Here is a 17,314-nt window from a genome sequence, read left to right on the forward strand (position 1 = left end):
TTACCCTGCCCAATTCGAATATAATTCAGAACGTATGTGCTATATTTATATATTCTGCATTTGTTTTGTATATTATGTACACTGATCTGATCTTTGTAAACGCGAGTTTTACGATATTAATGAGAAATTTGCCAATTTAATGGAAGTTGTTAATTTTTTCTGGCACGTTTCACGTTAGCAGACATTTTTCTTAAGTTACAGTCGAAAAGTGTTTTTATGTAAAAGAATAGGAATGATCAAGTTATTTTAAGATGACAAGATATTTCACGTTTTCTATTTAAATATAGCGTTAAATTTTAATTCCGTCAATTCGTATATACTCATACATCGAATTTCCTTTTCTCATGTCATTTCTTTTCTTTCATTTCACATTTAATTACAAAGATAAAGTGTAAGTACGTTCCTCATAAAATTAATATCAAATGTCGCAAAATATACAAAAGTAAACTAAGAAGAGGGGTACATATTATTACACAAACTGTCGTTCATATTGCATATGTACATATGCAGTATAAAAACAATACTTTTTAGTTTTTAATCTCTTGTTTAAATAATCCTAATATCTAAATTTATATCGGTCATTGATTCGATATAACTGCGTTTATTGGAAGTAATTAAGCTATAGCCTGCGCACAAGAGAAGAAGGAACAAACACGTATAGTATACACGCTTAAATAACAAAATTAAGTCAGTTTACGTTCAATGTGAACTTGATCAAAGTTCCAGTCTCGAATTATAGAGTTTCTTACTATCAGTTTACAAAATTCGATATTACGATTATGTACCGTATTTGAAAAACATAAAATGCTTTGTTCAATTTTAAATAAAACTAATATTTACCAAAGCGAATACGAAAAAAATGTTATCATCAAACTCAATTTTCAATTATCAAACTTAATCCAGCACAAATACAAATGTTATTCGTGCTTTTTTACTTTTACTACTTTTCAACTCTCTATAGTTCGAGATTTGAGTTCCGCTAACTTTCTTTCTACTGCGCATGCGCAACAGGAAAACTTGAATTACACGTAATAGTCAAAAATTCGAAAATCTTATCCTTTCGTGGCAGCGAAAGTAACCTAGGACTAGAGGTTCCATAACATTAATAATAATAAGGCAATAATATTAATATTAATAATAATGTAATCGAGTACTACTAACAATATTAATAATAATAGTAATAGTATGGTAATGGCAAGATATACGCGGGTATAAATTAATCATTCCTTTCGTAATATCTACGACGTCTTCGGGATATTCTTTAGAAATTACTTTATTTCTGGTCAATATTCATTAACGAGCAACTTTTCTCTCTGTTTCTTATCACGATTTTTTTCACTTCATCACAATTGTACCGTTAGAAATTATTCAAAACATTGTTAAAATGTCCATGAAATATATGCAATTGCCTTATTGAATAAGCGAGTAATGAAGTTGCTGTTTCACTGAATAAAAGTGAAATCTCCAATGCGTGTGCTCAAGTATATAAGTTAAAAAAAGATTGGTACATCAATGCCTATTATTCTTAATAAATATTCATCATTTAACAATTAGGACCGAATTTTTACAAACCAACTCTAAACCACGACCCAATTTACAAATAAAAAGATCGATGTGTAAATTAACTATCAACTATTAATCTCCAATCCTATGTGAAGATATAATGTTCGGACCAAATTTCTAAACTAACGTGGACAATTCATGCGGACTATTGGTGGTTGCTGCGCTACTTAGATCCAATGTGGCAGCCGGAAGACCAGGACTGACGCTGCCGGTTGCTTCCCGTGGCAAATGCTGCGATCTATTTAGCTTATTTCCAGGAGTCGGTGGCGATCTATCTGCTGGTATATCCGGTGGCGTAACCGCGTTTCTGTGTCCGCTCACGTTCAGATGATTGTGCGTCGCCGCGATCGGAGCTGGCGATGAGAGCAACAAGGGCGGTGGAGACATTGACACGTGTCGATGATGATGATGGTGATGATAGTGTTGGTACTGTGCAGCTCGGCCGTGCGTTGCGTGGCTGGTATTTAGTTGGTTCGTCACGGGCCCGACTTTCGTTGGGCAGCCAGCATGGTGGATGGTTAACGGGTCACGTAGTTGTTGTTGCTGTTGTAGCTGGGGCTGGTTCTGGTGCTGTTGCAGCTGCTGCTGACGCTGCAGCTGTACCGCCGCTTCGCACTGTTCGCGCGCTAACGCCTTCACGGCATTCGTCTTCTCCTACGAAATAAGAATGATAGGTTAGGTTGTAGTCAGGGGCCATAACAAATTAAAAAAGTTATAATATAAGAATTTACATTTTAGTTGAAATGATTCTAGTTACGAATAAGTATTAAAGATGATTCAAATCTTTTTCGTTACCGATAACCATGGTGAAAACTCTTTTGGATTACTTTCAGCCATTGTCAATCTTATTGTCAATACTACATGCTTGAAGTAGAAGGAGGGGTACAGAGAAAAAGACTTTTTCTCAGCAAATATAATCGTTACTCAATTATTTTGTTCAACAGTTTTACAAATCTCCCAAAAATAAACGAGAATACGAAAATACACTGAATATCGTGTGTATGGTTATTTATAAAATCCCCTTGAAATAGTTGCGATCGCGGATCACATAAACAAACGAACCTGTCATTCTACAGAGTATCTTTTTCGGTGAAATTATGCAAACGTAAATGTAACTTCGGTAGAACTCCTCGAGAACTTGTAAGCTTATATCACTCTGACCCAACCAGTCCACTCTAAAGTGTATAATTTATAAAAGGGGATTATATTAATACGCGGAGGATGTGGTAGGTGGTAAGTTTTGCATATGAATGTTTGTTGATACAACGAATGGTTAAATGGAGGTTTTCATGAATGTGATAAGGACTAGATCGAATGTTTTAACACTTATAACTAGAATGCGTATTTTTATACAAGTTTGTAGTTTTACAAACATAATCAAAGAAATAAAATTTTAATCGAGATTTGTTTTCTTATATACGTATATTTTAGCGCATTTTATGCATTTTGCGCCATTTGCGTACTTTTCAATTTCGCACGAACGTATAAAGATCAGCAATATAATTATAACGCTTCTTAAAAATGTGAAAAATCCTGGTTTCCTAAAAGCTTGCAATTGATTTCAGAAAAATTTTTATGAACTCTACCAGATAAATTATGGTAACTCTGAAAACAAAATTTCACGATAAAATGATTTCCGGGTAAAATACACATAAAAGATGATTTAGACGTGTTTGAACGTGTTCGTTTTCTTTTTTAATAGCGATATGTTCTTACCCTCTGCCACACGAAGACGTTATGGACCATTGCGCATCCACAAAACACGATGCCAAGGCCTATGAAAACCGACGTAACGATTGCCGGTGTGACACCAATTACCTCTCAGAGAAAAGACATCGACTCCCGACTGTCGGACGCCAACGCCGCGACGCATCTTAGTCCCCATCAGAGATAAGGCCCCAACCCCGACTTTCGGACTCCTTGGAATCCACACCAAACTCCCCAACATCCCCAAGCCAGGGTGTATATAAGCCGAGACTTCACCCAGCCCGGGGAGTTCTCGTTCTAGTTGCTGTTCTTGTACAACACTCCTTTCTCTGTTCAACGTTATTCTACTGTAAGTGCCAAAGTCATAATAAAGTTCGATAAAAGAGAATTAATAGTTGGGCTACGACTCAGCTTTCTTTTCTCTCGCAACCCAAGTATCCATTTTACGTGACACCGGCGTCGAATGAAACTGGATGAATGTATACAATATCATACCTGAAAGCATTGTTAGAGGATCATTATAACACGTATGCCATAACAAGCGGGACAAAGAATCAGCGCAAATACATATTCTCAATACATATAATTCTCGAAGCGTAAACTATATACATATGCTTTTCATTGAAATTTTCAATACTAGTCGCAAATTATTTTTCAATTAATTTATTATTTAAGTCTTTATATATCAATTCTCGACGAATAAATTACTTAAATTATAGAGAATCTATCTTCAGACAATAGAGAATTCAATATTTTTGGTCGTTAAGTAATTTACAAATTTCTAAAACGATTACGTTCGAAGTTTTGGACAGTATTTGAAGTTTCTAACATGACATTAAAAAAAATAAATAAATTTTATGATATAATTAAAAAAACATTGTAGTCTATCATAATTTCTATTCCGTCAAATTTATTAAAACGCAGTTTTCTTCTGAACAGAGTCAAAATGTCCGTCTTGAATCGAGTTCAACAGCTTAACGATCGATCGAGCGAATGATAGCTGTGTAAACTAGCATGACACAACGTAAACTTTAGATTAGATCTCGATCCATCCACCAGCCGTATTCATGCATGACATGAATATTCTGTTTCCGCTCTTTATAAATTAATCTGTTAAAACTTCCCTAAAAGACGATCATTTTTTATTTTTCTAAGAAAAATAATGACTATTCGGCGTTAAAATTAACTTTATTTCCATTGGATTTCTAAACTGATTTCATACACTCAGAGATAGTTCACAGTATCTTTTAGATTCATGCCTGAATTCAAGAAAAATTAAACGTATAACTTATGTACTAGTATCTTTCAAAAGGTTAAAGTTGACAGAATTGAAGGAATTGGTTCTTACCAGTTAGAAAGACGGGAATGTTAATGAAAAACCCTCCGACAGCACATATCCGGCTGATGGATGATTTTTGCAGGTACTTGTTACTCCTGAAACAGACAAAATTTGAAGTGAATGTCAGTTTCACGATTCTATGATAATTGAGCGAAATATAAAGGAACCAGTTTTTTGTTTAACAGCCAAGAATCTTTCAAAAATTCTACTGTAATTGATACTTCAAATATATTTAGTCAGACAAAGGATAATCATAATCGCAACGTTAATCTTAACTTTAATTCAAGGATCAAACAGTATCATTATACATATAAAAGTAAACATAAAGTCTATCCACATTATTGTTATTATTATTATTATTATTATTATATGTTATTCTATAATTGATTTTTATTTCTTTATTATCAATATTATTCTATTTTCTATAATGATTCAATTATAGATCTTATTTTTTGTCAATCATATTTCACTGAAAAGATCACTTTGAAAATAATCTAATAGTAAAAAATGAAAAATAATCTTTTTCTACCTTGTCTTCATTTTTTACAAACTCTGTCCACCGCCGTAAACCTATTAAATGCATGAAACGACAAAGCAAAGCTGCTTCACATAATTCCCCGCTCACGCAGTGTCGATCAGCTCACGACCGCAAACGATACTGCTAATTTCCAGCGACCACGAACGATTTCACCGTAATTGCCGGTGTGAAATTTACCAATACGTGCTCGAATTGGACAATAATGGATAGAGCGCTCTTGCACACACTAATCTACCAACAAATAATATTGACTCAATTGAACAACAGCGCATAGATTAACGGACAAACCGCATGTTCCAAACAGATTTACAATCACGGCAGAAAATACATGCCGTTATAGATGTTTCCTGGTCAAGATTAATTTCCATGCGTTAAGAACATTGTAACCGGAATCTAGGAAGAACTAGCACTTCCTGGAATAATACTATTGTGTCCTCGATGAATGTCTCTCCGCAATGCCCTCGAGTGAGTTGTTTTTGTCTTTGGTCGTACGACGTCCGGGATGAGAATTCGGGGAACGGTTTTGCGCTGCTTTAATACTCGCACAATCATCCATCCATGGGACTGCATCTTTTTAGGAGGACCAGTGATTAATCTTTTCCCACTCATTTTCATGTCTAATTTCTCATGAGGCTAAGATTCCTGCATCTTTTATCATAATAATTTATTAATACTATTAATAAATTGAGACAATTTTACACGTCGTATTTTGCGTTATAAGATGACTTGTAATTTGTAAAATTTACCTGTAAAATTCCTTTGTTTGTTTTACCGAAGCAATAGTTGGCATTTCTATACGACAATAAGAATTTGTTAATACTAATAATTTGTAAGGTTATCATGTTATCATTCTTCTAATGGATAGTATATTATTGAAACTTTTTTAATATTGAAACGCGATATTTTTTTGGAGAAGAAGTGCATAGTAGTAAAGAGTTGAATTCTACGGACGTAAAAAGTGGACATAACATTTTCTGTACATGGAGTCGCCTGGCCTAAACATTTTATGATTTCCGGGCAAAATACAGACGAATCCAGCGCTGATTTTAAAGCAGCTTCATCCAAATAAGCCACAATAAGAAATTCCCACGAAACAGTTGCGTTCATCCCCTTTCGAGGTCGCCGACCTCTTTGAATGCGTTTCAAGAGCGTCGTACCAATGAAACTTCGAGTTCTAAACTAATTTCTCAGCCTTTTGCGTTAAATTTAACCTTCCGCGTTAGTGTATTTCGGACGAGCTCCTATTTTACGCTTTCGTCGACTTCACCAACGTAACACGCAGCATCCGCAAGTAAAACTGTCTCTTAAATTTGATGTGACACCGATACACGACGAGAAGAATCACAATGCCATTTTTATTCCACTTCGTTAATTTTTCGTCGTAAGGTTTAGCTGTAAATAGGATTAAAAAAATTTAGATTAACGAGGAATTTAAAATTGATCTGTTAAATCAACAATTTCCATTAGTTGTCAATAGATTTTATAAGCCTCAGATTACTGAGAAATTATACACATTGTAAAATATTTACCATTGGTTACCCACGCTACACGTAAATTTGATCAATCTACCAATGCACTAACACTGCAATAAATTTCTATTGCAACATTTCACGCTCCTTTGCCGCACCTTAAACTCCTCGCTAGATTTATTCCACCTTAAAGTGTCACATAACTCCTACGACACCGATATCAAATCTTAAACTCCACCAAATTCCAGAGAAACTTGATTTCGTCGAAAGTAAGAGATTAAACTTAAAAAGCAATTTATTTCATCTTTAAACTATCCCAAACTTCTTAAATATAATTTATATATATAAAATATTATACACTTATTGTGTGCATTATATATTTCAAGAACTTTGCAATAAAAAATAAAACTTATTACATTTAAGATATGGTTATATCGCACAGGCTCGAATATGATAAAGAGGTTAAATAAATGTCTCGAATCTCCGCAACAAACTCACACAAACCACCTAAAACACGTATACACAATGTGCATTCACTACGAACTCGACTCCCATTCCCTGTCAAAATCACAGGCATGCAGAGTCAATTTCACTGCTCGAGCTAGTTGAATAGGGAAGAAGGTCGAGAGCTGGAGTGAAGGAGCATAGTTGGTAAAGAATCGCGTGCCGCCGCGCCATTAAGATCAAGCCCACGATCTCAACAATAAATATTAGACGGTTCTCTGACCTGCATTTCGCGTGCGACTCGGAACGATTCAAAAACGCGTAAATTTCCCATGAGTCGAATCAAACGTTCGCGATTTATCGCATTTAGGTTATATCGATATTGTCCACGAGTGGAGGCATTCAAACACAGATTGCTTTGTGTCACTCTATCGTAACTGCCCGTAATACATGATAATTTAATTTCGAATTCTTTCGAATATATGCACGTAACGAAAAACTTGTATTGGTTAGTCAATTGCAGACCAACCAGTTGTTAGCCAGTGAAAATAATGTAGATAATAATAGTGAAGAATTAGCTCGAGAAGAGTAAACAAACAAGGCGTCTTAATAAAAGGCACAATGTAGGTCCGCAAAGTGGTGGGATTTCGGCGCATGCGCATTGTTTCGCATCAACTTACAATTAGACATGCACGAAAGCTTCATTTCTGCCGCATACATACTTGGATTCGCGTGCATGAAATTCACAAAGTAGGTTATTGCTTGAAAAACAGCTTTAATCGAGCGAAGTTTTTAACCAGACTGAAATCAAGTCTTGGTTTCTTTAGAAATTCAGATGGAATAAGAGAAACCTATTTTATCTGTGGATAAAGGTTAGGCTGCATCGGTTGGCTTATATGACTTTCCGGTGACTTTGAAGGGTAATACGGCGCCGGCGGTCGAGAAGGTAACTTCTCTATTGGACGAGATCTCATTGATCTCGTCTAAGCAGGAAGAGTCTGTCGGCCCTTTGATTTTATACGAGTCTTTCCATTCACGATCGTGCGAGCTGGCTACAGGCGACGACACGGACCCCCGACAAAACTGTCTGAGTCTATTTAAGGCGACGTCAAATAGTTTCACTCGGAGAGATGAATGGAGATAAGAATCACCGGAGCGTCTCTGCGCTTCGATGACAATGATATTTGGTAAATCCTCTTCTTGTTTCTCGTTTTGAAAGAAGGTTGTAAAGAAGAGTGCTACTAGATCGTCTAGGGAAATCACACGGTATATATTGCGTAATGCTATTGATTTATCAAAAATAACAAGAGGTTAAGGAGCTTTGGGAAGGTTGATTCAATTTTTTATAACCTGACATCTCTTTGAACAAATGTCTTAAGAAACGCTTGAATAAAATGTTAAAAAAAATAATAATCTTTTAATGAAATAATCATCTAAAATGAAATCTTTTCCTGTATTTTTAGACAATAAGATTTACTATATCCTACGCCATAATAAGAATCAATTTGCTATGAACTGGTATCTCGGAAATTGTAAGAATTCAGAAAATATAAGGAGGCCGGAAGAGGTAAATGAAATCCACAGAAACATTGACCCAACCTCAGCCCAGTTAGCCAACAAACTAAAATATCTCGCTGCCTTTTCTATATTTACGACCAGAACGTGGTCATTAATTGAGTCTAGCGACTGCACCGTAGACGAGTCACTGACCGATGTTGCTTTAATGGATATGCGGAAAATCACGTGTTCCAGGTTCCAGGGATGTAGTTGTTTTCATTTCCGGAGAATACGGTCGACTCGCATGTGTATACCAATCTATCTGAGGATAGGTGTTCGTTAGAATTACTAACTACATTACTTTCAACCTTGTGATTAAAATTTTTAAACGTCACTTAATAGCAATTCAGTCGAGTAAGTACAAACTTTCAAATGTCCTAATTTTCAAATCTTTATATTTTTTAATCTCAAAGATATTTTATTATTTGCCGTAGATCAAGCTTCGTGTTACCGGTACTGTAACATTACAATCCTACGAGAAGCAGAAAATAGTGAAAAAATCTGACCTAATAGATAGTAGTCAATATTCCTTTGACGCGTCTTATGCGAACCGCAGTTAGAGGAAATGCAAATAAGCTCTTGCGAAACGGTTTGCCGCACGACAAGCCTACGAACAACGCCCAATGCAAGTTCGGTGGGAGTTACAGGAAGAGGGACGTCTAAAATCAACTAGGAATCCCTATTCAATCGTCTAATTTTCGATTCCGGCATTGAACTTCCCGAAGAAAATTAAATATAATTCCGACTCGAGATTTAATTTCAGTCTCGTAGCTAATGCAATCTAATCGCGTTTGCAAGGCTACGCTTCCGGTCAGAAGCCACGCGCTTCGATCGCGTACTCTCCGCATCGGAAGCGTACGCTTCGGTACGAACCGCGTCGATTTTCAAAGGAATCATTGGACACCGGAAGAAGAAGGAGGAGGAAGAATAAAAGCACGTAAACCGGCAGGAAGTCAATCGAGACAAAATCGATATCGTTGAAAGTCGAAAAAAGATCCGAATTTAAGCTACAGTATATATTCGAATTGAATATATTCAAGGTTTAGATTTTCTTCTCCTGAAAATTATAAACATAAATGAGTCGACAAGCGATCTTGAAAAGCATCTGTTCCATCTAGATTATGTAAATTGCGTGAATTACCGTTAGCCATAATTCATAATTTATCGAAAAAGCGCGCTTCTTCTCAACCACGCTACCAGCACCGACATTATCGGCAGATCGATAAGTATCAAAATACCACAAAGATATTAATCTCATCTTTCTTCTAACCGCGAAAAAATGCCGCGCAAATGATAAAACAACAGATCAGCCAGAAACATCGAATTCTCCACGCTTCCGACTGCAAGAAGAAAAACAAAGTTATTTGTGTATGATGGAAACGTCTCTGGACGATGCTCTTGTCACAGACGAAATTCGAGCAGCTGTATATAACAAACCGAAATTCCGAACGCCTTATCGCGTGTGACCGTCCGGTCAGCATCCGTTCTCAGCCGCCTGAGTGGCATTCGATCACTCCAGCCGTTCTCCGAATTTTACACTAAGTATAAACAAAACCTTCTCCCACTCCAACGAATGGAAGAATATAAATGCTCCCTTCAAAATCATCCAGTCAGTCTAATAAAAAAATTCTTAACTAATCCAAGTATCGAAAGTGTATCATCGCGAACCGAAAAAATTGTATAAATTGAGTAAAAAATAAAAAGAACTTTATCTCCTTGTCGGAAATTAACAAGTTCCTTACTTTTTACCTTAATTTTACACGACACTCTTAAGCGGTCGAGTGCGCGCGAGAATAGCATCGCGGATCGGCATTTCCACGGTGAGGATTGTAAAACGGTTACGCAGATGATGGATCATACGCATGGACCGTAGAGACTATCGTGAATGATGGATCAGACACACATACGCGTTCTTCGCTCTTCCGATATTCTTCGTAACAACTGCTGCGATCTCGTCATTGGAAACGATCTCGGGAAATTCAATCGAATATCGAGGAAATTTATAGAAAGCTACAGCTGTGTTCGAGTATTATTCTAGAGAAAAGTGGTTAACTCTATGAGACTAACGATACAATACGTCTCAAGATAACTTTTAGGAAAATGATTGTACCTTTAAAATTCTTTCGACACTTTTCGGCATATTCTTGTCATTGATTCTGAAAGTATTTGATTAATTTGCTGGTTAATAGGAAGTTGGTTAAAACCGAAGTTAGTTAAAGAAATAAGTAAACACGAAACCCGTGGATACTCTAGACATATGATTCTACCTGCACGCGACAAAAATATTCATGATCTGAACAAGGAAAGAAGTATTGTTAGATTCGCGTCATGCTGCAAATGAAAGATTTACAGCTCGAACCCAATTATTTGTTACATTGCATTCTCGGGCACGTGTAGGCTGAACGTCATGATATATGAACACAAGTATAGAAAGAACAACATGGATATTTCGCGCGAAGAAAACGAAGCTTCACATATACAGTGTATAACCACTCGACAGTATTTGCTCACGAAAAATACGAGTTGTTAAAGTCTAACAAAAATTACGTATACAGTGGCAAAGAAGAAAACTGTTATGCCGTTTACTCTTATTTCTAATTGACAGAAAGTCGTCAACGAACAAAGAGCGCTTTTTCTTATTCTCTGTACTTTCGCGAAGCAATCACAGAAATTCTCCAAAATGCTTCGTGTCGACTAAACAAAGAAAAAAAAATGACAGCTGCTAAGAGCAAACTACCTCCGGAATTTTCTTCGTTTCTAAGTGAACCAGGAAGAAAGAAGGGAAGGGTTAATGACGCCGAAACTGAAGGGTGGCCACGGATCGTTTGAAAGGGGTCACGACAACCGTTACAATTCAGTCGCACCTGTTCCTCTTCCTAGTTACCACGCCGAACCATTGCGCGCTTTTACGAGCGTTCCCGCGATAGTTTCCTGGCACTTGCTCGTCCTTTCAACGAAGGGTCGATCGGTTAATTTAAACTCTCGAAGGCCTTGTCCAGTCGGTAACATCGATAAGCTTAAGTCGAAATACGGATTTCTCGTAAATTCAGAATTTTATTGCCACCAGGATGTATATGGAGGCGACAGATGAAGAACACGATGTAAATTAGATTTCTTGCTTTTATAGAGAAGCAATTTTTAAATTGAACACCAGTCGTCGATCGGTTCTGTAGATCGTTTTTAATAACAAAATAAATTTGGTTAGTCCATAAAGGTTTGTTCGTGTGAATCTTCCCATAGATCATCCGTAACGTAACTACCGCTATAACCGGCTGCAAATACATTTTCCTTGAACATGTGGCGGCACTTGACAGTAAACTTCCCAACAGTTTACGTCGCGTGACGCACGACGCAAAGACCCTATACCTGCGGACAAGATGATTGCCAGATGTCGATACATTCGTACCGAATATTTCCAGCTAGCCTAAGGACCGCTATAAATCTTAGGATTTATTTTAGCTAAGGTCCTCCAAAGAGACAAACAGTCTTTGTTTATCAGTCTCGAAGTCGACCACCTACCACGGGGACACACGAGAAATCTGCTATCTCTCACGTACGACGCTGCCCGCTAGCAACACCCTCTCAAGGGCAGCTAGCATCCTTTTCCAACGACCAACACGAATTAGCCAATAAACATTAACGTACATTTCCCTCACTTTCCGAACCAAAGCTTTTCTCAACGAATCCGATGCCTTCGCATCCTTAGACACATCCCAACGAGTCTTCCTCCGCAGCAGCATCGCGACAAAAATGTCAGTCTATTACCGCGAGTTACCGCAGTATATCACGATCGTTATACTTACACGGTTCGAGCCGAATAATTATCTAAGTTTTCGACATCTCGTGCAATCATTGTCCGCACTCGCAGCGTATCTCGAATCGTAGCTATCCAAGCTCTATCTTATAACCGCGCATTCGCGAACCGAATACAATCGCGAATCCTGTATCAAGTGTACTCATTGACATTAGAGTGAATAAACATTTATCGTTCAAGAAATCTGAGTTTTCCTTCCGACCCTATCACGACATACCACCTCAAACAAATAAATCAAAATCGTAAAGTATGTTATAAATAAAATCTGACTTCACGAGGTGTTGAGCCCTCATAAAAGAAGTCTTTTATATCTCGCAGATGATTCATAACATGACGTCTACTTTAACTTGTTCCTTATACCTCCTTGTCGAAAAAGTTAATAGTTTACAAATTCGAACATTACATATGTGACGGAAGAAAAGAGAGAGAGAGAGCGTTTCGTCCCGGGACTACCGGTGGACTCGTCAGTAAGGCTATGCCCGGTAGTCCCTGCCTTAGACGTAGAGGGAGTCTCGCTAGGTGCGGTATTTGTATCAATCGCTCGTATATTCGACCGCTAGCGAGTTAGACAGATAGACTCGTTGTCGTCGTAGCCCTCTGGTGTTGGCGGTTGGTACCCGCGGATCGCCCGGGAGGTGTTGCGCCGCGTTGATGCCTCGTCCAGTGAGCGTCCTGTTGATATCGATTCGCCACACAGCCTCCCCCTAGCGCTATAGCGTGACCTCGAAGCCATATAGCGCGATACAAGATAGAGGGAATGGCCCGTCGTCGATGATGGAAGGCTGATCGTCATGGGGGGGACGAGGCGGCTGGCTCCTTCTGACTCCTTCTCCAGAGGTGCGTGTTCGTCGTCGGTGGTCACCAATGAGGCGGATGAAAAGAGAGAGAGAGAGCGTTTCGTCCCGGGACTACCGGTGGACTCGTCAGTAAGGCTATGCTCGGTAGTCCCTGCCTTAGACGTAGAGTGAGTCTCGCTAGGTGCGGTATTTATATCAATCGCTCGTATATTCGACCACTAGCGAGTTAGACAGACAGACTCGTTGTCGTCGTAGCCCTCTAGTGTTGGCGGTTGGTACCCGCGGCTCGACCTGTCGGCGTCCTATTGATACCGATCCGCCACACATATCTACATAACATCGGCCATTATATTTGCCAAACCAAATTTGTTTTCTTGTAACATTCTGTGATTAATTAATGCTACAACAAACTTAATATAGAGTGTCACGTGCAAAATTTGCACGATAAATCAGATGACTACGATACAATCTTCAAATACGATCGTATCTTTCGTATACAAATTGATAGTTTCCACCTAACTGACAGATTTTTATACCCTTGGAAAAATAACGTCTTGACGAACAATTCACGCCAATCAACGCCAAGAATGAATCACGCAAATTCTACTGGAAGTCCTCTATTCACTTTTTCGATTTATCGTCAACTGGAAACATCAAAATTATCGGCTGGTGATTGGGAATTAATCGAAAAATAAATTACAAGCATTGAGACACGCGAGTGCCCGTTTCTTTCTCTATTTTTCTGTCTGCTTGTTGGAATATTAAGGCGCAGTCACGGCCCGCCAAATTTATTCCCGTTCCGTAGTGCCCTGTGTCGGTGAAAAAATTTGAAATGCCGGATTCGAAGGCGTGGAATGCCAACAGCCACGATAGAGAGCCCTCTTCTCTCTTTCTGGTGGAAAGACGAACGGGTGCACGCGTATGATCGGACGCTCTGACGCACGAAGAACCGCCCGTGAACAGAAACCAGACACGCGTGTAACGTTAAACCGGGCCGTCGATGAAAAACGAACAAGACTTTCGCGACCGATGGGCGTTTTCAATGACAGATCGAATCGTTCAGTTTCACGGTTCCTTCGGGGTCACAGTAGCGTTCATCTTGGCATAAAAACGCGCTAGAGACGATTTCTCATACATTGGTTAAAGTTGATGTGTGTTTCGGCGAATTGTCGTTTGGAGGAGCGATACACCTAAAGAAACGCACATATTCATAAGAATCTACGTTTCGTATTCTTCGTATCGATTTCTTTATTTTTATTGGTCGTATCATGTTCGATGTAATAGTTGGTTTTTTAGCTAGTGAATTAACAAGATTTAATAAGAAATTTAGTACAAATGCTCCATGCGTCGTGTTTGACACGTCGTTGTTAAACTCTCATTTATAGGAAATTCAAAGCTGTATTTTCTCACCCAGCTTAAACCTTACGAACTCTTTTCACGCGTTTCACCCGTCATCCACCCATCTAAGGATATTTCCTTATTTGTTGTTTCTAAAATACATAAAGATTGGAAGCTTCTTACGGGAAGCGCAATCAGCCGCTGATATCATTGAAGTCGAAACGCCATTAAAACCATATTACGATTCGCATGCGACATGCTCCATTCATGAAAACACAAAAGCAATAAACAAGTACAAATCAACGAAATAAATCCTCCGAGAACGAGACGTTACAGGAATTATACCATTGCGAGGATACAAAAGACTTGCTCATGAGCTACTTCCTTCAAGTAGTCGAGCGGTGTATTTTCCGGTCGTTAACTTCCATATAATGGGATATTAAAGAGTACGGACACAACGCTGCTATTTTTCAACTGTTCATTATCAAATTACGCAGCGGGAATCGTTGCAACAACAAAACTGTAACGACTCGTACCTGCGTATCTTCCATTTAGCTACGGTAAACGCTGACTTGTCTGCGTTTTTTTTTCTTTTTCACTTCCTCGTTACGGAAACCAGGAAAAGTGATTCACAATACAGTTTCTAACTGTACTTCTCGCGATTCTTTCTTAGAAACAAGCAATTGCTTCTTTTCACTTTCCTAAACCTATAATAAAACAGTCCATTCCTTGAATAGAAATTAACTTTAAAACTTTAGGCGCATACATTGTACGTATCGTATGTATGTATTTTGATTTGAAAAGAAACGCGGCAAACGCCTTTGAAAAGACGTTAGGTTTTCAACACCTTAACTAACTTAATTCCAGCGAGTCGTAAATCTGCTGCATCTCCAACATCTGAATATCCATCTTTTACAATGACTTGTTCTCCAACTTATTAAAATTACATCTCTCCCGTTGCACCGACTTTCTTTAAAGGTTCCCGCGGCAGGTTGAACCCGCATCACGTATCTTCCCTCTTCCTTCCACCCCTGTTCCCTTTCTCTTTCTATCGGACGGGAAGAGCGGGAACGCTTAAAACGCGCGAATCACGCGAGCGCCTCACGATTTGCGAAACATCACGTGAAAATCACCGATCCGATCTCCGTGCGCGCGGTGCACCGTGGGGGTAACGATTAAATCGACAGGATATACTTTATTGGCTATTCCGTTATTACAGGCTGTAGTTGGCGGGGAAATAGTCATTATGGATCGATGAACTCCATTGTAACAACTCACCTTCGAATTGCATCGGAAACGCTTCTGTATTGCGTCCACCATATAACCTATCATCGTCTGTTTAGGGTAAATCAGTGGATCGGAAGTTACGTTTCTATGTTTCTCGCCTGTCAGTATAACACTGTGCAAGAGATACAGCAAGATCCTAAAATCATTCGAGTACAAGTAGCGTAAAATGGTCGTTTAAATTTCAATAAATTAACTATTCATACGTTAATTGTACGCAGTCAGGATTAAGGGGTACGGCGATGGAGAAGATTTTGTTAGCTAGATGTTGAGTAAATAATCGAAGATGATAATTTTATAAATGTTTCGTATTTATGATGATGGAAAAGATTTAATTTGAGTTACGTTACGTTTGAATAAGATAGACTTTTCCAAGAGTGGAGGATTTGTAGAGATAGTGGACGTAATAGTAGTATGATTTAATACTTGATGTGTCTTTTTTTTCTTTGACATATAGGTCACTGTGGGGAGTAATATTGATCTAGATATAACTATCTTTTCTGAGAAGTACGTATATGCTTATGGGAACTATGTTTGGTTAATCAATAGAGCCATTCTTTTGAGAAACTGAATCTAGAAGAATTCGACGATACTTTGCCTTGTTTCAATAGTACATCATTTTAAAGAAACGCCTGCGATTATAGTATATAATTGCACATAGGTATATGCAAAATTGCATTTTCAAATAATTAAATCAAAAATATAGGAATGTATCAATGGGAAGAATATTTGTTAAAGATCTTTCCTTTTTAATCAAATTCGTCCAACAACCCCATTCTCGTCAAACATAAAATGAACGGTGCCTTTCTCAAAGAAACAAGAAGAAAATTGCTGTCGTTCTAAAGTTCTTCTCCATTGCTAAACTACCGTTCGTGTTTCTAGTTACACTCCAATTATTCGATTGTAAGAAGCAAGCAATCCCTCCATCCAAGGGCTAGATATAGTTTCTCGAGTAGTTCTCTTCAATACCGTTATATCGATGAACTCTTTTTGAATAAAGTTCACATTTATAAAGCAAACACAATAAAATACGACAGGACAATTGTAATCGATAAATAACATTTTATTAGGATATTATAAGAAGCTAAGATATCGAGTTCTAATTGTGAATATCAAGCGCTCGTCGTTCGAGGAGATTACCAATATTTTCTTCCTTAACAATATTAATTACGAAGTTTCGATACCGTTTATGACATTAAGATCTCTTGATAAAGTTGTATCGTTAAAATCTTACTGTTCCTAGGGAAAATATATAGTTAATATATATAGTTAAATATATATAGTTAAAACCGGAATATATATAGTTAAAACTTCCAGAGGAGCATCTCGCAGACAAATTATTGATTGTTAGTGTCGATTGACTGTAATCGATATTTGGTGCATGAAGTTGTATGTTTCGCGAATCTGCGTTGATGCAGGGATTCTGTTGCAAATCATAAACTAAAGAGCCACTGGTCAAGGTGA

At 37.9% G+C, this 17,314-nt stretch overlaps 1 protein-coding gene across 3 annotated transcripts; it reads right to left on the reverse strand.

Annotated features, from left to right (window-relative positions):
• Nucleotides 1-269: 269 nt before the first annotated feature.
• Nucleotides 270-7,531, reverse strand: LOC143304146 (uncharacterized). 3 transcript variants are annotated; one of them, XM_076626512.1, is made up of 3 exons: nt 6,677-6,984; nt 3,280-6,539; nt 270-2,217 (listed from the first exon to the last, which is right to left on the reverse strand). In XM_076626512.1, exons 2-3 carry the CDS (start codon nt 3,307-3,309, stop codon nt 1,681-1,683), a joined length of 567 nt encoding a protein of 188 aa, XP_076482627.1. In that variant the 5' UTR covers nt 3,310-6,539; nt 6,677-6,984; the 3' UTR covers nt 270-1,680. The 3 variants fall into 3 exon arrangements, 2 of the variants coding, with proteins under 2 accessions (XP_076482627.1, XP_076482626.1); XR_013060841.1 differs by having other exon boundaries at nt 2,093-2,217; nt 2,295-6,539; nt 6,677-7,531; XM_076626511.1 differs by lacking the exons at nt 3,280-6,539; nt 6,677-6,984 and adding an exon at nt 2,359-2,443.
• Nucleotides 7,532-17,314: the final 9,783 nt, after the last annotated feature.

The sequence above is a fragment of the Bombus vancouverensis genome, unplaced genomic scaffold, assembly GCF_051014615.1.
Source record: "Bombus vancouverensis nearcticus unplaced genomic scaffold, iyBomVanc1_principal scaffold0024, whole genome shotgun sequence".
NCBI classification, from domain to species: Eukaryota; Metazoa; Arthropoda; class Insecta; order Hymenoptera; family Apidae; genus Bombus; species Bombus vancouverensis.